Source organism: Schistocerca gregaria, chromosome 7 (assembly GCF_023897955.1).
Source record: "Schistocerca gregaria isolate iqSchGreg1 chromosome 7, iqSchGreg1.2, whole genome shotgun sequence".
NCBI classification, from domain to species: domain Eukaryota; kingdom Metazoa; phylum Arthropoda; class Insecta; order Orthoptera; family Acrididae; genus Schistocerca; species Schistocerca gregaria.
In genome coordinates, this window is record NC_064926.1 from 451,881,145 (window position 1) to 451,906,067 (window position 24,923).

Below are 24,923 nucleotides of genomic sequence, written 5' to 3' on the forward strand. Positions count from 1 at the left end.
TATACATGGAAGAACCCTGGAGATACTAAAAGGTATCAGGTAGATTATATAATGGTAAGACAGAGATTTAGGAACCAAGTTTTAAATTATAAGACATTTCCAGGGGCAGATGTGGACTCTGACCACAATCTATTGGTTATGACCTGTAGATTAAAACTGAAGAAACTGCAAAAATGTGGGAAATTAAGGAGATGGGACCTGGATAAACTGAAAGAACCAGAGGTTGTACAGAGTTTCAGGGAGAGCATAAGGGAGCAATTGACAGGAATGGGGGAAAGAAATACAGTAGAAGAAGAATGGGTAGCTTTGAGGGATGAAGTAGAGAAGGCAGCAGAGGATCAAGTAGGTAAAAAGACGAGGGCTAGTAGAAATCCTTGGGTAACAGAAGAAATATTGAATTTAATTGATGAAAGGAGAAAATATAAAAATGCAGTAAATGAAGCAGGCAAAAAGGAATACAAACGTCTCAAAAATGAGATCAACAAGAAGTGCAAAATGGCTAAACAGGGATGGCTAGATGACAAATGTAAGGATGTAGAGGCTTATCTCGCGAGGGGTAAGACAGATACTGCCTACAGGAAAATTAAAGAGACCTTTGGAGATAAGACCACTTGTATGAACATCAAGAGCTCAGATGGAAACCCAGTTCTAAGCAAAGAAGGGAAAGCTGAAAGGTGGAAGGAGTATATAGAGGGTCTATACAAGGGCGATGCACTTGAGGACAATATTATGGAAATGGAAGAGGATGTAGATGAAGATGAAATGGGAAATACGATACTGCGTGAAGAGTTTGACAGAGCACTGAAAGACCTGCGTCGAAACAAGGCCCCCGGAGTAGACAACATTCCATTGGAACTACTGACGGCCTTGGGAGAGCCAGTCCTGACAAAACTCTACCATCTGGTGAGCAAGATGTATGAAACAGGCGAAATACAATCAGACTTCAAGAAGAATATAATAATTCCAATCCCAAAGAAAGCAGGTGTTGACAGATGTTAAAATTACCGAACAATCAGTTTAATAAGCCACAGCTGCAAAATACTAACACGAATTCTTTACAGACGAATGGAAAAATTAGTAGAAGCCGACCTCGGGGAAGATCAGTTTGGATTCCGTAGAAATGTTGGAACACGTGAGGCAATACTGACCCTACGACTTATCTTAGAAGAAAGATTAAGGAAAGGCAAACCTACGTTTCTAGCATTTGTAGACTTAGAGAAAGCTTTTGACAATGTTCACTGGAATACTCTCTTTCAAATTCTGAAGGTGGCAAGGGTAAAATACAGGGAGCGAAAGGCTATTTACAATTTGTACAGAAACCAGATTGCAGTTATAAGAGTTGAGGGGTATGAAAGGGAAGCAGTGGTCGGGAAGGGAGTTATTCAATCTGTTATGTTCAATCTGTTATGTTATTCAATCTGTATATTGAGCAAGCAGTAAAGGAAACAAAAGAAAAATTCGCAGTAGGTATTAAAATCCAGGGAGAAGAAATAAAAACTTTGAAGTTCGCCGATGACATTGTAATTCTGTCAGAGACAGCAAAGGACTTGGAAGAGCAGTTCAATGGAATGGACAGTGTCTTGAAAAGAGGATATAAGATGAACATCAACAAAAGCAAAACGAGGATAATGGAATGTAGTCGAATTAAGTCGGGTGATACTGAGGGAATTAGATTAGGAAATGAGACACTTAAAGTAGTAAAGGAGTTTTGCTATTTGGGGAGCAAAATAACTGATGATGGTCGAAGTAGAGAGGATATGAAATGTAGACTGGCAATGGCAAGGAAAGCGTTTCTGAAGAAGAGAAATTTGTTAACATCGAATATAGAATTATGTATCAGGAAGTCGTTTCTGAAAGTATTTGTTTGGAGTGTAGCCATGTATGGAAGTGAAACATGGACGATAACTAGTTTGGACAAGAAGAGAATAGAAGCTTTCGAAATGTGGTGCTACAGAAGAATGCTGAAGATTAGATGGGTAGATCACATAACTAATGAGGAGGTACTGAATAGGATTGGGGAGAAGAGAAGTTTGTGGCACAACTTGACGAGAAGAAGGGATCGGTTGGTAGGACATGTTCTGAGGCATCAAGGGATCACCAATTTAGTATTGGAGGGCTACGTGGAGGGTAAAAATCGTAGAGGGAGACCAAGAGATGAATACACTAAGCAAATTCAGAAGGATGTAGGTTGCAGTAGGTAGTGGGAGATGAAGAAGCTAGCATAGGATAGAGTAGCATGGAGAGCTGCATCAAACCAGTTTCAGGACTGAAGACCGCAACAACAACAACTACGTGGATACTATAATCGAAATGTGTGGCGAATAAAATTAGTAACAAAGAAATAATAAATTTAAACCACATACTTAATGCGACAGATTTACTGTGTGAGTAGCGAAAATATATAAGAGATAAACTTCCAGAATGTGATTTTCCCTTTGCAGCGGAGTGTGCGCTGATAGGAAACTTCCTGGCAGATTAAAACTGTGTGGTGGACCGAGACTCGAACTCCGGACCTTTGCCTTTCGCGGGCAAGTGTTCTACCATCTTCTTTTTTTTCCTTCTTCGGGTCAGGTCAGAGTTGTGTTTGGTTGTTGATCCTTTTGTAAGTAGGCTGTTTAGGTTTTTTTTATTGGTAACGCCCCATAGCGCACAGAAAATCACTGGCTGTGCTGTGTGCAGTCTGTGGCTGGTTTGCATTGTTGTCTGGCATTGTAGTGTTGGGCAGCGGCAGTTGGGTGTTAGCGGCGCGTAGCGTTGCGCAGTGGGAGGTGAGCCGCCAGCAGTGGTGGATGTGGGTAGAGAGATGGCAGAGTTTTGAAATTTGTAAGACTGGATGTCATGAAGTGCTATATACATTATGACTTTTGAACACTAGTAAAGTAAATACATTGTTTGTTCTCTATCAGAATCTTTCATTTGCTAACTATGCCTATCAGTAGTTAGCACCTTCAGTAGTTCGAATCTTTTATTTAGCTGGCAGTAGTGGCGCTCGCTGTATTGCAGTAGTTCGAGTAATGAAGATTTTGTGAGGTAAATGATTGATGAAAGGTATAGGTTATTGTTAGTCAGGGCATTCTTTTGTAGGGATTTTTGAAAGTCAGATTGCGTTGCGCTAAAAATATTGTGTGTCAGTTTAAACACAGTCATGTATAGTTTTTCCTAGGGGGCGTTTCACTTTTACTTAGTTTTATTTATTTATTTATTTATTTTTTTAATTACAGAGGCCAACTAGCTCTCTGACCGAAGACGCTGACCTACCGTGCCGGCGACCATCTAAACTACCCCAGCACGAGTCACGCCCCGTCCCCACAGCTTTATCTCTGCACTTGCCCGCGAAAAGTAAAGGTCTCGAGTTCGAATCTCGGTCCGACATATAGGTTTAATCTGTCAGGAATTTTCAATAGATAAACTTTTTTCCTTGCATAATTTTGTGGGGGATTCTCGGCGACAAAAAGTTTGGTAATCCTTTCAGAACATTTGTAAAGTATTTTGCAAGTCTCTAAGTTCTCTCTTTCTCAAATATTCGATGAACAAAGTTTGGGTATTTACGCACCGTGGCCTAAACTGCTTTTTCATCCTCCTCTCCCCCTCCCCTTCCATAGGTACATGGGGAGGGGAGGCAATAAGTAATATGTATACGTAGTTTGACTGAAATTGGTCCGGTAGTTTAGGAGGAGACGTGGAACGTCTATTTTTATATGATGGATTTATACTGGGAGTTGTGCGACGACCTAGTTGTCTAAGAGCGGGACTTTGTGTGCCGCTTCCAGCTTCGCCTGCGACTGAGCTGTGTGCAGGAGGAGATCCGACGGCTGAGCTGCTCGGACGGCACGCAGCGCCTACAGCAACATCAGCAGCAGCAGCAGCAGCAGCAGTTCTTACTGCCGCGAGCTTCGTGCACCTCGAGCGCTTCTCCGCAGCCGACGCCGCGCGTCCGATCGCTCTGCGCAGAGTTCTCCGACCTGCTCGCCGAGCTGCGCAGGTAAGAGATGCGACTGTCCACCAAACACTGCACGACTGTAGGGATATCACATCGACGGCTGAAATTTGCAAACTAAAATGCACCATGAAGTGGCTGGATATTGAAATTCTATAGAGCATTCTGCCTCTTCCAGACCATGCGAAGCATGAACTTCTCATAATGTTTTATCACCATGGTAAAGAAACTCAAGCTCCACACCCCGTACGGCAATACTGACGAGGAAACGAGTCCCCACCTGTGAGGATGGCTCTGCCAATCAGGCCAGCTGTTTTCATAGAACCGTTGCCATTAAATGGCCGTTCAATGTAGGGCAAGGAAGATTGTGTTTACGTTTTCCTCTTCTGACAGTTTGGTGTCCGAAACGACGTGTTGCTTAGTTCAACTCCCACTGATCAAAGGAGTTGTGGATAGACGAAGATGGCAATTGAATAACGGTCGATGCCATAATAGTAACACTGGCAAATGAAAATCCGCGAACGCTATTTGTGTGTAAAAGTATTGAAAAGTTTTCCGGTTTCTACAAATTTGGGTGGTCTCATTTCCTAGCTTCTTTCTCAAGGTGAGCATACATAATTCATAGTTCAATGTTGGAGAACTATGAACTAGTTTGCTTATCAGTTCTGTAATTACCTCATTTTCATCCATAACAAAAAATTAAGTGATATTCATAAAATTAAGTAACATCGTAAAAGAAAACAAAGCTCTGAGAGCCTGCAGCAGATTAAGGGTTGCAGGGATCAGTTTACAATTTCAAAATAGAGCGTATCATCCCCAGAGTACACTTGCACCTTATCCCCTTCTTAGGAACTCTGAAAACGGTCAAATCTTTGACATGAGTAACGTGGTAGTGCCATGCCAAAAGATCGCCCAGACAGTTGGCTGCAATGCAATGGCCATGAGCTGGAATCAGAAAAATATGCACGGATTCTTCCAGAAGGACTACGCCACGAAATGACCTTAGGCTTGTTCGACTGTCTCTGACTAATGGGTGGCAGTTACTTAAATCAGGACTGGAACGAATCTCTCTCCCAGCGCAATATCCCAAGCGATTGAAAAAAGCGCAGGTGACTCCTGTGTACTATAAGCTTAATAGAAAGGACCCCAAAAATTACAGACAAATATCCTTAACAACGGTTTGCTGCAGAATTCTTGAACATACTCTCAGTTCGAATATAACAAATTTTAAAACTTCTGATCACAGCACGGTTTTAGAAAGCATTACTCGTGTGGAACGCAGCTTGCGAATAGGTTTCCCAGATATGTGAGTGGCTCGAAGACTTCTTATGTAATCTACATCTACATGACTACTCTGCAATTCACATTTAAGTGCTTGGCAGAGGGTTCATCGAACCACAATCATACTATCTCTCTACTATTCCACTCCCGAACAGCGAGCGGGAAAAACGAACACCTAAACCTTTCTGTTCGAGCTCTGATTTCTCTTATTTTATTTTGATGATCATTCCTACCTATGTAGGTTGGGCTCAACAAAATATTTTCGCATTCGGAAGAGAAAGTTGGTGACTGAAATTTCGTAAAAAGGTCTCGCCGCGACGAAAAACGTCTATGCTGTAATGACTTCCATCCCAACTCGTGTATCATATCTGCCACACTCTCTCCCCTATAACGCGATAATACAAAACGAGCTGCCCTTCTTTGCACCCTCTCGATGTCCTCCGTCAATCCCACCTGGTAAGGATCCCACACCGCGCAGCAATATTCTAACAGAGGACGAACGAGTGTAGTGTAAGCTGTCTCTTTAGTGGACTTGTTGCATCTTCTAAGTGTCCTGCCAATGAAACGCAACCTTTGGCTCGCCTTCCCGACAATATTATCTATGTGGTCCTTCCAACTGAAGTTGTTTGTAATTTTAACACCCAGGTACTTAGTTGAATTGACAGCCTTGAGAATTGTACTATTTATCGAGTAATCGAATTCCAACGGATTTCTTTTGGAACTCATGTGGATCATCTCACACTTTCCGTTATTTAGCGTCAACTGCCACCTGACACACCATACAGCAATCTTTTCTAAATCGCTTTGCAGCTGATACTGGTCTTCGGATGACCTTACTAAACGGTAAATTACAGCATAGAACGCAGTACGTTGACCTCGACGCTGAGTACTCATCAGAGACTAGGGTATTGTCAGAAGTGCTCCAGGGAACTTTGATAGGACCAACGTTATTTTCTGTTCGCATAAATGATCTGTTGGACAGGACGGACGGCAATCTGCGGCTGTTTGCTGATGATATTGTAGTGTACGGTGAAGGACGTTGTTGAGCGACTGTGGGAGGATACTGTTTGGCCACGGTAACCTGGTGCTATCAATGTTTGCACGATTTTAGAACTATAGATGTTAGAGACTGTTGTAGGGACAGAGTGGCTGAATGGACGTTCAGACGGGATCGTTGCTTATGCTGACGAGCTGTTAGTTGTGATATTAGCCAACACGAGAGCGATGTTGGAAAACAAGGCCAGCAATACAAGAGTGGTGCAACCAAAACAAATTATTCATAGAAGCACAAAAAACAGCATGCATAATGTTCAAAGGATCACTACAAATACACCCGGTAATTAAATTAAATAATACAAACATTAAATGCGAAGTAATAACTAGATATCTCGGGGTTCATGTTAACGAATACCTTCAACGCAAACATACGACTAATCACAAACAAAGCCGAAAGTATACTTCACAGACGAGCGTCATTAAATTCGGCACGATATAGACTACCACTCACACACATAAGAATGTACCACTGTGCACTGCTCTAGTTGGTTCTGAACTTTGCAGCAAGCACATGAGCACACAGATTCGCTCTCGTCATGAACAGGACCACTGTTAGGCGGGAGTAGAGGAGAGTGCTATTTAGACTATCTGGGACGTTCGGCACCACATCAGTCGATTCGCTCTATGTGATGCTTGGAATATACCCGATCGATTTACCCAGCAGAAACCGGGTTGTAACATACTGTCTGAAGGTGGGTAAACCTGAGAGAGTGTTGCAGATCACTGGGCAGCACACAGATGATGGGCATCAACTAAAAAATTAGCATATGTACACTTGGCAAAAAGAGTGGGACGAGAGTGCAAAGGGCCGTCGATTCTACTCATTTTCCCCAATATTAGACAGCGGCTACGGTTGAGGCATGTCAATCCCGAACAAGACATGGTTCATTTTGAGAATGGACATGGCCGTTATCCCACGCGCATATAGCCTATGTCGCTTTCAGAATGCAATGGTTGCACTTGCGGGAAAGTTGGTTCCCCAGAACATTTCCTTTTGAAATGCGATAGATACAGTCACTTACGCAATAACATAGAACACATAACGGAAACAACACTATACGGTGCACTGATGAACCGAGATATATGGACATAGTTGAACGCAATCGCAAACAGTATCTCAAAAGCAGAATATGGCATATATTAACAGACTGATCAATGCAGAAGACGCAGAAGTCGAAGACTGGCTGACATTGATGGTTCGAGTAGCTCTAGCACTGACGATGAAGCGGGTGACTGTGGCAATACTGTCGCAACACAGACACGTAAAACACGTGAAACATACACAACTGCTCACGTGAATATTAATCAAAGATTGCAATTTATAAATTATTATGAATGAATCTAATTAAAAGTAGAAGTAATTAGAATAGTCCGTTGATAGATATTGTGCTAGAATCCACTTTAAACCTCTACCCTACATTGTTAAGTAGTTACATAAATGAACACATTGTTAATGAATGTAATATAAATTTAATATAAAGTAAGCAAGCGAAATCAAACAGTGTAAATACACAACAGAAACAGAATATACATATTACGCAATTATACAAATTTAATGGGCCTTATAATAAAAAAAAGTCTAGTTTTATTCTACAAAAATGTTTTCACAAGATTAGTAATAGGTTGATGGTAAGTTGTTATTTCTCCTACAGCTATGTAGGAACAGTATATAACTTAATTTCATTGCAATGAGGCAGCCTTACAGATTGCTTTACTTACTAACCTAGTAGTTACGTAACCTAACAAACATCAACTCACACAGCACTCTAACAAACAACACCGACACAGATTAGATCCGCATAGACTGAAAAAATCGAGTGTTCCTGAAGAGGGATGTTCATGTGGATAACACTAAAATGGGTTGCGCCACATGTGGACGCTGTAATTGAACTTCAATACCAAGTTCCCTTCCCCAGGTGGTGTTGGTGAAGGGATATCCTTATCTACTCTTCCTGTATTCTTTTATTCCCTTCTTAAATTGTACCATAAATTTATAATTTCGTACTTCCAAAATTCTTGTATTTTTCTTTAATAATTAGTGTAATTGCTGTAAGAAGATCAAAGATAACACCAAAGTGCAAACAAAAGGACTCCACGCAGCTCCATCTCCAGCCCATGGGTACTGGCCAAGAAGACAGTGTGGAGCATCACATAATAAGATGACAGACCCCCAGCACTCATAATGAAAAATGAAAGAAGATGAAAGCAAAACTTACGACACTGCGAGTCGGCAGTCAAAAACTGATTTTAGGAATCTCTTTGCACACTGCGTTTGTTAAACACATCCCAGCAGTAATGGTTACGAAGCATAATGAACTATGTCGAATTAACTGTCAAAATTATGTTCACTAAAGGGAAATGGATAGGTTAAAGTTAGATATAGTGGGAATTAGTGAAGTTCGGTGGCAGGAGGAACAAGACTTCTGGTCAGGTGACTACAGGGTTATAAACACAAAATCAAATAGGGGTAATGCAGGAGTAGGTTTAATAATGAATAGGAAAATAGGAATGCGGGTAAGCTACTACAAACAGCATAGTGAACGCATTATTGTGGCCAAGATAGATACGAAGCCCACACCTACTACAGTAGTACAAGTTTATATGCCAACTAGCTCTGCAGATGATGAAGAAATTGAAGAAATGTACGATGAAATAAAAGAAATTATTCAGATAGTGAAGGGAGACGAAAATTTAATAGTAATGGGTGACTGGAATTCGAATGTAGGAAAAGGGAGAGAAGGAAACATAGTAGGTGAATATGGATTGGGGCTAAGAAATGAAAGAGGAAGCCGCCTAGTAGAATTTTGCACAGAGCACAACTTAATCATAGCTAACACTTGGTTTAAGAATCATGAAAGAAGGTTGTATACGTGGAAGAACCCTGGAGATACTAAAAGGTATCAGATAGATTATATAATGGTAAAACAGAGATTTAGGAACCAGGTTTTAAGTTGTAAGACATTTCCAGGGGCAGATGTGGACTCTGACCACAATCTATTGGTTATGACCTGTAGATTAAAACTGAAGAAACTGCAAAAATGTGGGAAATTAAGGAGATGGGACCTGGATAAACTGAAAGAACCAGAGGTTGTACAGAGTTTCAGAGAGAGCATAAGGGAACAATTGACAGGAATAGGGGAAAGAAATACAGTAGAAGAAGAATGGGTAGCTCTGAGGGATGTAGTAGTGAAGGCAGCAGAGGATAAAGTAGGTACAAAGACGAGGGCTGCTAGAAATCCTTGGGTAACAGAAGAAATATTGAATTTAATTGATGAAAGGAGAAAATATAAAAATGCAGTAAATGAAGCAGGCAAAAAGGAATACAAACGTCTCAAAAATGAGATCGACAGGAAGTGCAAAATGGCTAAACAGGGATGGCTAGAGGACAAATGTAAGGATGTGGAAGCTTATCTCACTAGGGGTAAGATAGATACTGCCTACAGGAAAATTAAAGAGACCTTTGGAGAGAAGAGAACCACGTGTATGAATATCAAGAGCTCAGATGGCAGCCCAGTTCTAAGCAAAATAGGGAAGGCAGAAAGGTGGAAGGAGTATATAGAAGGTTTATACAAGGGCGATGTACTTGAGGACAATATTATGGAAATAGAAGAGGATGTAGATGAAGACGAAATGGGAGATATGATACTGCGTGAAGAGTTTGACAGAGCACTGAAAGACCTGAGTCGAAACAAGGCCCCCGGAGTAGACAACATTCCATTAGAACTACTGACGGCCTTGGGAGAGCCAATCATGACAAAACTCTACCAGCTGGTGAGCAAGATGTATGAGACAGGCGAAATACCCTCAGACTTCAAGAAGAATATAATAATTCCAATCCCAAAGAAAGCAGGTGCTGACAGATGTGAAAATTACCGAACTATCAGTTTAATAAGCCACGGCTGCAAAATACTAACGCGAATTCTTTACAGACGAATGGAAAAACTGGTAGATGCAGACCTCGGGGAGGATCAGTTTGGATTCCGTAGAAATGTTGGAACACCTGAGGCAATACTGACCTTACGACTTATCTTAGAAGAAAGATTAAGAAAAGGCAAACCTACGTTTCTAGCATTTGTAGACTTAGAGAAAGCTTTTGACAATGTTGACTGAAATACTCTTTTTCAAATTCTAAAGGTGGCAGGGGTAAAATACAGGGAGCGAAAGGCTATTTATAATTTGTACAGAAACCAGATGGCAGTAATAAGAGTTGAGGGGCATGAAAGGGAAGCAGTGGTTGGGAAAGGAGTGAGACAGGGTTGTAGCCTCTCCCCGATGTTATTCAATCTGTATATTGAGCAAGCAGTAAAGGAAACAAAAGAAAAATTTGGAGTAGGTATTAAAATTCATGGAGACGAAGTAAAAACTTTGAGGTTCGCCGATGACATTGTAATTCTGTCAGAGACGCCAAAGGACTTGGAAGAGCAGTTGAACGGAATGGACAGTGTCTTGAAAGGAGGATATAAGATGAACATTAACAAAAGCAAAACGAGGATAATGGAATGTAGTCAAATTAAATCGGGTGATGCTGAGGGAATTAGATTAGGAAATGAGACACTTAAAGTAGTAAAGGAGTTTTGCTATTTAGGAAGTAAAATAACTGATGATGGTCGAAGTAGAGAGGATATAAAATGTAGACTGGCAATGGCAAGGAAAGCGTTTCTGAAGAAGAGAAATTTGTTAACATCGAATATAGAATTATGTATCAGGAAGTCGTTTCTGAAAGTATTTGTTTGGAGTGTAGCCATGTATGGAAGTGAAACATGGACGATAACTAGTTTGGACAAGAAGAGAATAGAAGCTTTCGAAATGTGGTGCTACAGAAGAATACTGAAGATAAGGTGGATAGATCACGTAACTAATGAGGAGGTATTGAATAGGATTGGGGAGAAGAGAAGTTTGTGGCACAACTTGACTAGAAGAAGGGATCGGTTGGTAGGACATGTTTTGAGGCATCAAGGGATCACAAATTTAGCATTGGAGGGCAGCGTGGAGGGTAAAAATCGTAGAGGGAGACCGAGAGATGAGTACACTAAGCAGATTCAGAAGGATGTAGGTTGCAGTAGGTACTGGGAGATGAAGCAGCTTGCACAGGATAGAGTAGCATGGAGAGCTGCATCAAACCAGTCTCAGGACTGAAGACAACAACAACAACAAAGGTCAGTGTCATCTTCGCTTGATTCAAGATCTTCATCATCATCCGTATCATCGCTTGAGGGCGTGGTATTGACGGCAACTTCATCAATTGCCATTTCCTTTATTCCATCTGGGGTCCAATATCGTGCTCCAGCTGCTGCACTTTGCTGCAGTAACCTTGCAAGTCCTGTGCGGTAACTGAAAGGAAAACAGCATTCACAGGATTCTGCTGTGTTTCCTTCGACATGTCACCAGTGACATTTTTCTCCATGAAATTACGTTTTATTTTGGTCCCATGCCCTTTCAATGGGATCTAGTACGCGTTTGTGTGGCAGTAAGCGGACTACTTTGTGACCTCTGCTCTCGGCGATTTTACCCACGACTTACACTTTCTCGGTTGGTTTGTTTTCCCTTTTTTTTAGGTAACAATTAAGCCTTCCTCACTGAATCGTTGGAGTTTATTTTTCTGTATCACGACCACTCTAACGTCTTAATCCTGAAATCGAATTTATTAGATGTTCTGTCAAACTCTCTGCTGTGGTTTGGCGCATTATCCATCACAATTACAGATTTGGGTGGACTATTAGGAACCACCATATCTGCAAACCACTTTCCGAAATTATAGGAGTTCATTTGTCCGTGATTATCACCCGATGTTGACTTCCCCTAGAACCGGAAGAGTGATTGATTGACGAATCCGTTATTGGACAGTGCGTTAACAATTATCAAAAGGTGCTAACCCCGCATTAACACCTATGACCTTCAGTTTGCCAGCATTTAGAGATCGTGATGTTGTTGTCTGTACAAGACTAATTCGTGCAGAACACTAATATGGCACCTTCCCTGACGTTTCTCATCTGCATCAGTAAACTGGAACGCCAAGAGACAATGTCAGGATGCTCCAGCAATACAATTCATTTACACTCCTGGAAATTGAAATAAGAACACTGTGAATTCTTTGTCCCAGGATGGGGAAACTTTATTGACACATTCCAGGGGTCAGATACATCACATGATCACACTGACAGAACCACAGGCACATAGACACAGGCAACAGAGCATGCACAATGTCGGCACTAGTACAGTGTATATCCACCTTTCGCAGCAATGCAGGCTGCTATTCTCCCATGGAGACGATCGTAGAGATGCTGGATGTAGTCCTGTGGAACGGCTTGCCATGCCGTTTCCACCTGGCGCCTCAGTTGGACCAGCGTTCGTGCTGGACGTGCAGACCGCGTGAGACGACGCTTCATCCAGTCCCAAACATGCTCAATGGGGGACAGATCCGGAGATCTTGCTGGACAGGGTAGTTGACTTACACCTTCTAGAGCACGTTGGGTGCCACGGAATACATGCGGACGGGCATTGTCCTGTTGGAACAGCAAGTTGCCTTGCCGGTCTAGGAATGGTAGAACGATGGGTTCGATGACGGTTTGGATGTACCGTGAACTATTCAGTGTCCCCTCGACGATCACCAGAGGTGTACGGCCAGTGTAGGAGATCGCTCCCCACACCATGATGCCGGGTGTTGGCCCTGTGTCCCTCGGTCGTATGCAGTCCTGATTGTGGCGCTCACTGCACGGCGCCAAACACGCATACGACCATCATTGGCACCAAGGCAGAAGCGACTCTCATCGCTGAAGACGACACGTCTCCATTCGTCCCTCCATTCACGCCTGTCGCGACACCACTGGAGGCGGGCTGCACGATGTTGGGGCGTGAGCGGAAGACGGCCTAACGGTGTGCGGGACCGTAGCCCAGCTTCATGGAGACGGTTGCGAATGGTCCTCGCCGATACCCCAGGAGCAACAGTGTCCCTAATTTGCTGGGAAGTGGCGGTGCAGTCCCCTACGGCACTGCGTAGGATCCTACAGTCTTGGCGTGCATCCGTGCGTCGCTGCGGTCCGGTCCCAGGTCGACGGGCACGTGCACCTTCCGCCGACCACTGGCGACAACATCGATGTACTGTGGAGACCTCACGCCCAAGTGTTGAGCAATTCGGCGGTACGTCCACCCGGCCTCCCGCATGCCCACTATACGCTCTCGCTCAAAGTCCGTCAACTGCACATACGGTTCACGTCCACGCTGTCGCGGCATGCTACCAGACTGCGATGGAGCTCCGTATGCCACGGCAAACTGGCTGACACTGACGGCGGCGGTGCACAAATGCTGCGCAGCTAGCGCCATTCGACGGCCAACACCGCGGTTCCTGGTGTGTCCGCTGTGCTGTGCGTGTGATCATTGCTTGTACAGCCCTCTCGCAGTGTCCGGAGCAAGTATGGTGGGTCTGACACACCGGTGTCAATGTGTTCTTTTTTCCATTTCCAGGAGTGTATTATACGCTCTGCGCCAAATAAAGTCAATTGATGTCAATACTTTTGCGAGGGAATCCGTCCCCATCTCCATCCAGTCTTCTCTAGCAAAACTAGCAAAAATTAAAGTTTTTGCTCATTACAAATAACTGACGATTATGGGAAAACGTAGGAAATCTGAAATTATAATAACGAGCAATAACCTGATTCGCGTGGATGAGATTTGCAAAACCTCCTCAGCCCTGTAAAACTGGAGACGCTCTTTCCTGCGTCTTCTGCAGCTCTATGTGGACGCTGCGTAAGTGGATGGAGTCCGCCCCCGGTAGCTGAGTGATCAGCGTGACAGAATGTCAATATCCTAAGGGCCCGGCTTCGATTCCAGGCTGGGTCGGAGATTGTCTCCGCTCAGGAACTGGGTATTGCGTTGTCCTAATCATCATCATTTCATCCCCATCGACGCGCAAGCCGCCGAAGTGGCGTCAAATGGAAAGACTTGCACCCGGCACACGGTCTACCCGACGGGAGACCGTAGTCACACGACATTTACTTTTTTTTTAGTGGATGGAGAATTCTTTCCTTATACTTTTCTGTGTCATGCTCTCTAACATGTTCTCCATCATTTTTCGTTTAACGCTGCGAATTACGGGCTTTCTTTTCCTCTTAAAAATCGACGCTGAACCAAAAGAAACCTTTTAACTCATTTTACATAGTATCGTGAACACAACAACGCAACACACAGCAGTAAACAATGCTACACTACTATTGCAGCTACTTCTTCAACTTCTCTAAAGTGTAAACACTCCCACCCCCTCGCCAAACACCTGCCGATGTCCGCTAGTTTCATCAATTGCAAAAAGTTGTCTCCGTTGTCTCTTTCTTTATTTTTTGTTTTCGATTTTTATTCATTAAGAATAACGCAACAGCAGTGGGGACTGTTCTGAATTTTAAGCATGACTACGCTTCTGCAAAAAGCACTTGCAGGAAGATCCTGAAGTTAACTTGCCCCAGCGACTTGAAGAATGAAACTTGAGTAAGTTTTTGTTCTAATGAAAACACCTTATCAAGTGCTTCAAAAGTTACTTGCTAGTAGACACAAGTCTTTCAACGCGTACAGTACTCCTTTACGTCTGACGGCCTCATATGTTAAGTCCCATAGTGCTCAGAGCCATTTGAACCAGTTTTGAACCATAAAGTGCCGATTTTCTCCGCTTCTGGGAACACTAGAAAAGTTATCGTGGCCAAATAGTACAAGATGACTGACACATAATTCCTAGTTGGTGTGATGAACTGCAGCTAGCCCTAAATATAGAAAAACGTAAGATAATGCTGATGAATAAGTAAAACCAGCCCGTAATGTTCAGATACAGCATTAGTAGTATGCTGCTTGATACAGTCTCGTCTTTTAAGTATCTAGGCCTAATGTTGCGAAGCGATATAAAATGGAACGAGCAGGTAAGGATTGTAATCGGGAAGGGGAATGGTTGACTTGGGTTTATCGGGAGAATTTTAGGAAGGAGTGACTTATCTGTAATAGGATTCTAGGGCGCATGTAGGACATCAGAGCGACCCATCCTTGAATACTGCTGGAGTGTTTGGGACGTGCATCAGTCGGATTAAAGGAAGACATTGAAGCAATTCAGAGACGGAATGCTAAATTTGTTACCGGCTGATTCGAACTACACGCAAGTATTTCGGAGTTACTTCGGGAACTCAAATTGGAATCCGAAGAGGGAAGTTGACTTTCTTTTTGAGGAACACTATTGAGAAAATATAGAGAACTGTCGTTTGAAGCTGACTGTTTGTCTAGTGAATACCCATTTGTCATCTGCATTTCTTCTTGGTGTAGCAATTTTATTGGCCAGTAGTGTATTTGAAGTAATGCTGGGATCTAGTGTGACCATGCGCCGTTCACCACTGGCAATATACCACACACAAAGAAAACTTGCACGGAGTACAGCCAGAGAAAACTGGACACTGAGATCCACCGATGGGTCCCGCTTATGTTTGTGGCGGTCACATCGATGTCAAAATGACAATAGACGACCTACTGAAAGGTCACAGGAAGCAGCGAATCTCCAGACCCACATGTCTCCAAATCTTGGAGACATATGGGAAGTTATTGGATGTGATGCATATGACAACAGGACTGAACTGGTATAGCTGAAGAGTGCTTTTGCTGTGGTATTCAGACTTAATACAGCTCTACATGCTACCTAATCCCGTGCAAGCCTCTTCATCTCGTAATAACTATTACAACCTACATCCATGTGAACCTGGCTAGTTTACTGATCTCTCGGCTGCCCACTACAGTTCTTACTCCTCACACTTACTTCCATTACCAGACTAACAATCCCTTCTTTTAAGCAAGTTGAGCCATAAATTTCTTTCTTTCTCCAATTTGACTCTGTACCTCTTTATTTATTATTCCATTTACTACTGTCAACAGTCTTCTGTACCACAACATTTCAAAAGATTCTATGATCTTCTTGTAGGACGGCTTATCTTCCATGTTTCATTTCTGTAGAAGTCTACATTCCAGTCAAATGCCTTCAGAAGTGTAAAAGTACTTTTAGCGTCGCTTCCTTCAGAATTCCAAAGACTGTCAGCCAGTCAACATAGTCAAACGTTTTCTTTTAGTCTACAAATGCTACAAAAGTAGGTTTGCCTTTCCTTAACCTATCTTGTAAGTTACGTCTTAGAATCAGTATTGTCTCGCATGTTCGTACATTTCCCCACGACCCAAACTGATCTCCTCATAATTCGGCTACTATTAAATTTTCCATTTATCTGTAAATAGTTTGAGTCAGTATTTTGCAGTCATGACTAATTAAACTGATAGTTCCGTAATTTTCACACCTGTCAGTAGATGCTTTCTTTGGAACTGGAATTATTACATTCTTCTTTATAGCTGAGGGGATTTCGCCTATGTTATTAAACTGCTGTTCGGTAAAATTCACAGCCGTCAGCACATGCTTTTTTTGGAATTGGAATTATTATATACTCCTTGTCTCATGCATCTTTCACACCAGATGGACGATTTTTGTTATAGCTGATTCTCTCAACGCTGTCAGTAGATCTGCCGGAATGGCGTCTAATTCTGATTCCTTGTTTCGACTTAGATCTTTCAGTTCCTTGTCGAATTCTTCTCGCGGTATCAAATGTCCATTTCATTTTCATCTACGTCTTCTTCCATGTCTACAACATTGCCCTCACGTACATCTCCCTTGTGCAGACCCTCTAATGCCTTCCACCTTTCAGTTTAAACTTCTTTGCTTACGACTGGTTTTCCATCTGAGTTCTTCATATTCTTCTCTTTTCTCAAAAGTTTTAATTTTCTTGTATGTGATGTCTATATTTCCCCTAGTGATATGTGCTTCTAAAACTTTACATTTGTCCTCTAGCCATTTCAGCTTAGCCATTTTGCACTTCCTCTGAGTGTCAGTTTAAGATGTTTGTACTCACTTTCACCTGCTTCATTTACTGAATTTTTATATTCTCTCCTTCCATTAATTAAATTCAGCATTTCCTGTGCGATCCAAGTATTTCTCCTTGGCCTTGTCTTTTCAAAGCTACGAGTTTTTCTTCTTCTGTATTCCTTTCTCCTGTTCTTGTCAATCGTTGACAAGCAACAAGCAACCTCTTGTTCTATCAACTTATCCAGGTCCCATCTCTTTAATTGCCTAGCTCTTTAAAATTTCTTCTTTTAATCTATCTTAAACCAAGTGTTAGTGATAATTAAATTATACACTGCACGAACTTCTGCCAGGCGGCTTCCTCTTTCGTTCCTTTCCCCCTGTCCAAATTTACTACCATCTTTCCTTCTCTTCTTTTTCCTGTTAGCGATTTCCAGTCCCCCACCACTATTAAATTTTCGTCCCACTTAACTATCCGAAGAACTTCTTTTATCTCTTCAGACATTCTTTCACTCTCTTCAGGGATCTGCATTACTAATTGGCATATACGTCTACTCCTGTGTTCATTGCTGGCTTCGTGTCTATCCTGGCTACGAGCTTGTGTTTCCTATGCTCTTCGTAGTAGCTTACCTTCATATTCCTATATTACGACTATTTCTTATTGTATTTACGATCCGTACTCCCTTTACGATAAATCCTGTTCCTCTCACCACCGAACTTACCTAATTCCAACATCCATTTTGAGCCGTGAATTTACTTTCAAAACCTTTTCTTAAGAATTTACTTTATTTACTAGCGATTCATCAAGAACATTAACACATTTAATCACACTATGTGAGCGTGGAAGTAGTTGCCAGTGTGTAACTGATGAAAACAAATCAAATTTCTTTCAAAAATGGAAATTTTATTCCTAAAAGCTTTTATTTTTATTTTTTTTTTTAGAAACAGCATCCTTTAAATATCAAGTTACAATTTATTCAGAGGCAGGAAGAACAAATTTTTGACTGTATGAGTTTTCGGGCTGAGAACCTTGCCGCTCCCTTTTTACACGGCCGTAGTCACAACCGCTCACATCAACCTCTGAAAGACTACACTGGTGCAAATCTGCAACACACCAGATTACTTTAAACTAAAAATTTTAACCACTCACACAAGCACATAAACTACGCACTCCGTAGGAGGGATGGAAATGGTACCAAACACTAAAATTAAAAGATTAACGTGCCACCGAAAGTGCAACTTGATTTTAAGAAAAAATTCAACTTTATATACTAAAATGACCATTTAAATAAAAACCCATGAAATGCAAACTTACATAAAATATACAAGGTTGGCTAAACATGCTCTACATTACACATATAACGCCTCTCAAGATGATAGGCAAGATAAAAACATATTTCAGGAATTCTGCCGTTACACTTCAAGCAATAAATTCGTTAACACCGAATCCGACAACCATGACAGAGGCAGCTATTAACGTATGGCAGACCGACATACAGACAGAAAGACAGAAACTAATTGCCTAAGACGGGAGACAGACGAGCAAACTGGGGACGAGAGACTGACCAAGAAAACAAGTAGAATTTAACAAGTAAATGAAACAACGTATCGCTTCTAATAAACTGCGATTTCTGGTGAAGACCTAGCGCAGCACCCTCAAAACGCTCTCCCGAACCGTCCGCTGCCAGCCGCTTCAACGGACGCAGGAAGGCGCGCCGATCTCCCGTCTCACGGCGTCGCAGCTCGCGCCGGCCAAAACGATGTCGTGGGTTGACTCCTGTTGCTCTCGCGTCGGCTGCGAAGCCACTACCCCTCGCTATACGGCGCGGCCCACTGGACTCACGTGGCGACCTCACATGCGCCGACGCTCAAGACGGACAAGTCATCTTGTGTCTCAGTGCGCGACCGACCATCCGATCGAACCAACTAATAATAACCATTGCCTGAGCAAACTGGAGCAGACTGACGGCCTAACACATGCTAGCACTCCGGACGACAGACAGACACTGACTGCCCCACGCTGACCCGGCTGACCAACTGACCAGACTTGCCCTCTCGGCGAGCTCATAGCGCACCTTAAATGCACGTGAACAGGCAACCTTTCCCCTTTCCCACCAGAGGGACACACCAAAGCCGCGATTGTCACAGCGGCGCCACCGCCAGAAACGGAGGGCGACTACTTCACACTACGCGCTGCGGCGAGCTCTTCAAAACAGCAACTTTTACCACGGCTCACATTTCTCTTTTTAATTCATTCAACCTCCCTTCCCGAATAAAGGATCTAACATTCCATGCTCCGACCTGTACGGCTACAGTTTTTTTTTTTTTTTTTCTGTTGGCGACATCCTCAAGAGCAGTCTCGCCCTGTGATACAAATGGAGGACTATTTTACCGTCAGAATATGTTATCCGTGGCGGCATCATAATCACCCATACATATTATAAAAATATATGTATGTATGTACATTTATCAGTCACAACATTCTGACCACCGACCTCTATCGATGTAAATTCAAATAGCAGCGTCACCTGGCGAGGAATAACTGCTGGTCAGATACACGCACGGTGCATGTAGTATCAGTGAAAGTGCTGTCCGTGTGTAGAACGTGGAATGTCGCGATCAATCTTAGTTTGACCGAGGGCAGATTGTGATGACCCGGGGCTGTGCACGAGCATTACGGAAACTGCACGACTTGTTTGTTAGAGGAGTGCTGTGGTGAGTGTCTTCGACATGTGTCGAAACCAAGATTTCAAGACGTCGTGGGATCGGGTGGCCACCCCTCATTACAGACGTCGGACGGGCTAGGCTGGGGCTGGCAGAACAAACGTCAGACTTTAATTGTGGGCAGAGTACAAGTGTGTCTGAAGACACGCACCGAATACTCGTTACAATGAGGCTTCGCAGCCGACGACCTACGCATCAGTGTGAACATCATGACATCGGCAACGACGGCTGAAATGGCCACGTGACCATCGGCACTGGACGTTGGCGCAATGACCGAGCGTTGCATTGTCTGACGAGTCCCGATACACTCTTTAAAACAGCTCCTAGACCCCTGTGCTGCGGGACGGAGACATGCTGGTGGCGACTCCATTATGCTCTGGGGAACATTTGCGTGGGCATCCATCAGTTCAGTGAAGCTCTTGGAAGGCACCATGAAGGCCAAAGAGTATCGTACATTTCATATCAACAAGATAATGCGCCATGTCACAAGGCCAGGAATGTGATGGAGTGGTTCGAGGGACACAGAGACGAGTTCCAGTTGATGTGTTGGCCCCCAACTCACCAGATCTGGACCCGATCGAACACATTTGGAACGTGACTGAACGAGGCGACAGAGCTCATCGCCCCTCTTCCTGGAATTTACCGGAATTAGGTGACTTGTGTGTGCAGGTATGGTGTCAACTCGCTCCAGCAACGTACCGGGGTCTCACTGGCTATTAGATAGGTGTGCGTGCGTGTGTGTGTGTGTGTGTGTGTGTGTGTGTGTGTGTGATGCACATCTTCTCTTAATCCACCTGAGCAATTTGATCTAGACCTGTTACACGTATTCCTTACTGTCTGGCAACAACCTCTGTCGTGGAAAGAACCACACACCTACCATAGTTCAGGAGATATGAGGTCATAAACGGTATGATGCGTGAAAACTGTGGCATCGTCTTTGACCTTCAAATTTATTACCTCTCTATTAACTCTATTCGCAACGAATTTCGCAGAAAGTATCGAAATATGCAAGTACGTACATCTACAGAATTATATACACACATTATAAATACATAGATGCATAAAAAAATGCCATATTGTGCATGATGTTTAAATTTATAACTTATTTGATGCTATATTCCTAACACATTTCGCAGACACTATCTACATGTGACGCTGAACGTACCTACGCAAATATACCATTGTACGACGTGTAGCCTTCAGATACAACGTCATAAACACAGACATTCGTGAAAAAAACGCCGCATCATGCATGAAGTTTTAAAACATTTATTCTTCACTGTTAAAACACTCCTACAATCGAGACAGCTTAAGGTAATCCATGACACGTGGCAGCCCTTTTCACAGCTTTCAACTGTGAAGCGGAAACGGCTATAGGCGAATACAGTCGCCATAACAGCACTTTGAAGAGACGTTGCTATAGAGACGTGTGCAAAATCGTTTGTGGGCGCGCGAAGCAGCTACGCATGCATACAGCAACTTTCCAGAACATTACACTACCTTTTCTGTTTTCGTTTCTTATAAAAAATTGGCAAAATGAATACACGGAAATGCCGGATATGTCAGCTAGTTTAACTATAAAGTAGAGCTTCAAGCCCTGTAGAAAAATAACAGTTTTGTTTCCGTTTGATTTCAGTCGTTGAAAGGTACTAAATGTTATATTAAAGATGAGGGACGTTTGAAAAGTCCGTGCAAAAATAAAAACTATTTACCCGTTTGAGGTAAACCTTTTTTATTTTTCGACTTAGTCTCCTTTTAAACTTATACACTTCGTCCAACGCTGTTCTAATTTGTTGATACCTTCCGAATAATAGGAATTGTCCAAGTCTGCAAAATAGCTATTATTAGCTGCAATCACCTCCTCGTTTGAATAAAATCTTTGTCCCGCCAGCCATTTCTTCAAATTAGGGAACAAACAGAAGTCCAAAGGAGCCAAGTCTGGAGAACAGGGGGGATGTGTAAGGAGTTGGTATCCTACTTCCATTAATTTTGTGACCACAACTGCTAAGATGTGTGCTGATAAATTGTCGTGATGGAAAAGGACTTTTTTGTGGTCCAGTCGCCAACGTTTTTCTTTCAGCTCGGTTTTCAAACGGTCGAATAACGATGAATAATATGCACCTGTAATAGTTTTACCCTTTTCCAGATAGTCGATTAGGATTATCTCTTGCGAATCCCAAAAGACAGCCGTCATAACCTTTCTGGCAGAAGGAATGGTCTTTTCCCTTGGTAACCCATGGTTTAGATTGTTCTTTGGTCTCAGGAGTATAGTAATGCATCCATGTTCTGTCCACAGTGACGAAACGACGCTTAAAGTCCTGTAGATTCTTCCTGAACAGCTGCAAACCAATCAACTTCACACGATTCTGTTTTTGGTCAAGCGTGAGCAATCGCGGAACCCATCTTGCGGATAGCTTTCTCGTGTCCAAATGTTTATGCAAAATATTATGTACCCGTTCATTCGAGATTCCCACAGCACTAGCAATCTCATGCAGCTTAACTCTTCTGTCATCCATCACCATATCATGGATTTTATCAATGATTTCTGGTGTCGTAACCTCCACAGGGCGTCCAGGACGTTCAGCATCACTTGTGCCCATATGGCCATTCCAAAAAGTTTGAAACCACTTGTAAACTGTTCTAATCGAAGGTGCAGAGTCATCGTAACGTTTATCAAGCTTCTCTTTAGTCTCCTGAGACGTTTTGCCTTTCATAAAGTAATGATTAACACCACACGAAATTCTTTTTCGGCCATTTTTTTACAATCACTCAACTTCTTTGGTTCACAAGAATACCAAACACAAAGAAATAGACCTACATGCTGAAACTTGGTGTGCGTTCCTTCCAAAAATGATACTAACTAAACATGACCTCGATATGTGCCGGTGGTGCCATCTCTCGGGCTTTGCACGACTTTTCAAACGCCCCTCGTAAATATCCTCACACTGCAATACACACCACAAAGGCGCTGAAGAATATACGAATTCATTGCCGGCCTATCGCCCGTAAGACATGTCTGTGATTCTGCAGAAAGGCTATATTTTTGTACTAGCTTCGCCTACTAATGTTTACGAACTGATATAGTTTGTGTTTCAGGCACAGACGTACTCAAGATGGCGTTCAAAGATTGTTTGCTTCCGTGCTACAATGAATACAAGAAATTATTCGTGCCCGCGGGGTAACAACCCGTAACTGACGTTGATGTTGGAAATCGGTTCTAGGAAGAATGAAAGTCTCAACAATTAATAAGTGCGACGAGCGTCTGCATTAAGTTGGATAAATATCAGAGTGGGGTTTTTCGTTTCCGTCAGTCTAACTCAAATAAATAGTCGCATTCTGATATATGCTTCAAGATGGAGTTTCCTAGCCCAAACTGCGACTGATATTCTCTGTAGAGTTAGGAGACTTCAACAGTGAACGAAGGGAACGAGAGGCAATACTGCTATGCATTTCTGAGATGCTTACGAAAGTGCAACGTTAGGAGTGGAGAAGCTAACACTGGGCACAAGAATTTGTTGAGGGTCTGAATGAAAGTTCTGAAGAGTCGGAGCTTTGCAGTTTCTCAGCTTGCTATGAATCTCCACAATTGTGCCAGGTAACATTTTACTGAATTGTTACGATAAAACAGAATTACCGGATGCTCTGTGCAACATGAGTAGAGAAAAGTGTTAAAATAACCACAAATTACGGCGCCTGCACTTGTATTTTGTTCCCCATACCAGACAGAGGGGGGTGAACTTTGTTTTCGCATAGTGTCTGGTTATGATGTATGAACTGATTTTGTCGTTTTCTAATCCAATTGCGTGTCTGATCTATTGAAGTACTCTTATTCAAATTTATCAAAGGTGAAACACTTCGAGTAAACTCAATATTCGCGAAAAATCTGGAGAAAGATGGTTTTTGGTATACTAAGATTAGCTGTTAATAATTTTACTGGGCCACGAAAACCAGGAGTCAAGAAGACGAGGTATTTCAGTTGTACTGCCAAACAAGTTTCGAAACAGGGACGTGTCTTTCAGAGACGACGATGATAGATCTGGAATTGCCCTCATTCGCGACAGAGCACGTGCGGCTACTGCTCCACCCCCCGTCCCCCACACTGCTGCAGAGCACTGACGACTTGGTACGAACTTTAAACTTTTATAACACCTCCCCCCCCCACCCCACCCTCCGATACTCGACACCCTTCTGCCCCTTACAGCCACGATTTCCCACTGTGTGGAATTTTGGGCGGCGGAACTCTACACAGGAAGCGTAAAAAGGTTGTTCGTCTCTTAACTGCTCGTAAAATAAGCTGTCCGTCTTTACAGTTGCACAAGCAAAAAGGATAGCAAAAAACAAAATTTTATTTGTTCTGGGTATACAGAATAGTAGAGAGAATAAGTGAATGAATGGATGAGTTTGGATATTTAACGTACGGATAATCCACGTCAGGCAGTAATAATAGCTCTAAAACGGATGAAAGTCGAGTCGCACTTTGGGTGGTTCCATGCTGCTTAAAACCTTTGTCAGATTCACTAATCGTAGTGGGTGGTGAGCGGTAGCATGCCAATCTCTTAGCCAGATGTTTACAGTGGAACACACGGTGGCCAGGGAAACAGTCGAACATCCCTTGTCTCGTTGTAGGTCAGCACAGCACAGGCAATATGTATTCTTGCAATATTTTGTTGAAAGATATTGTTACGAAGATCTTGATTGTAGGACATAGCTATCACCTTAAGACATCGGAAAAGTAAAGGTTGTAAGTAGGCTGTTTAGATTTTCTATGTAAGTAGGCTGTTTAGGTTTTTATGTTGGTAACACCACGTAGCGCTCTCTATGAAAATCACTGACTGCGCTGTGTGCAGTCTGTGGCTGGTTGGCATTGTTGAAATATTCGCTATTATAGTGTTGGGCAGTTGGATGTGAACAGCGCGTAGCGTTGCGCAGTTGGAGGTGAGCCGCCAGCAGTGGTGGATCTGGGGAGAGAGAATGTGGACTTTTGAGAGCGGATGATCTGGACGTCTGTCGATCAGAGATAGTAAATTTGTAAGACTGGATGTCATGAACCGATATATATGACTTTTG

General features: G+C 42.8%; 1 protein-coding gene across 1 annotated transcript in view; it reads left to right on the plus strand.

The window, feature by feature from the left end:
- The window catches only part of LOC126282424 (uncharacterized), a 255,993-nt gene that overhangs the window by 208,858 nt on the left and 22,212 nt on the right, over positions 1–24,923 (plus strand). The window contains exon 9 of the mRNA XM_049982081.1: positions 3,771–3,982. Coding sequence (XP_049838038.1) covers positions 3,771–3,982 — 212 coding nt within the window. The remainder of the gene's footprint in view (positions 1–3,770; positions 3,983–24,923) is intronic.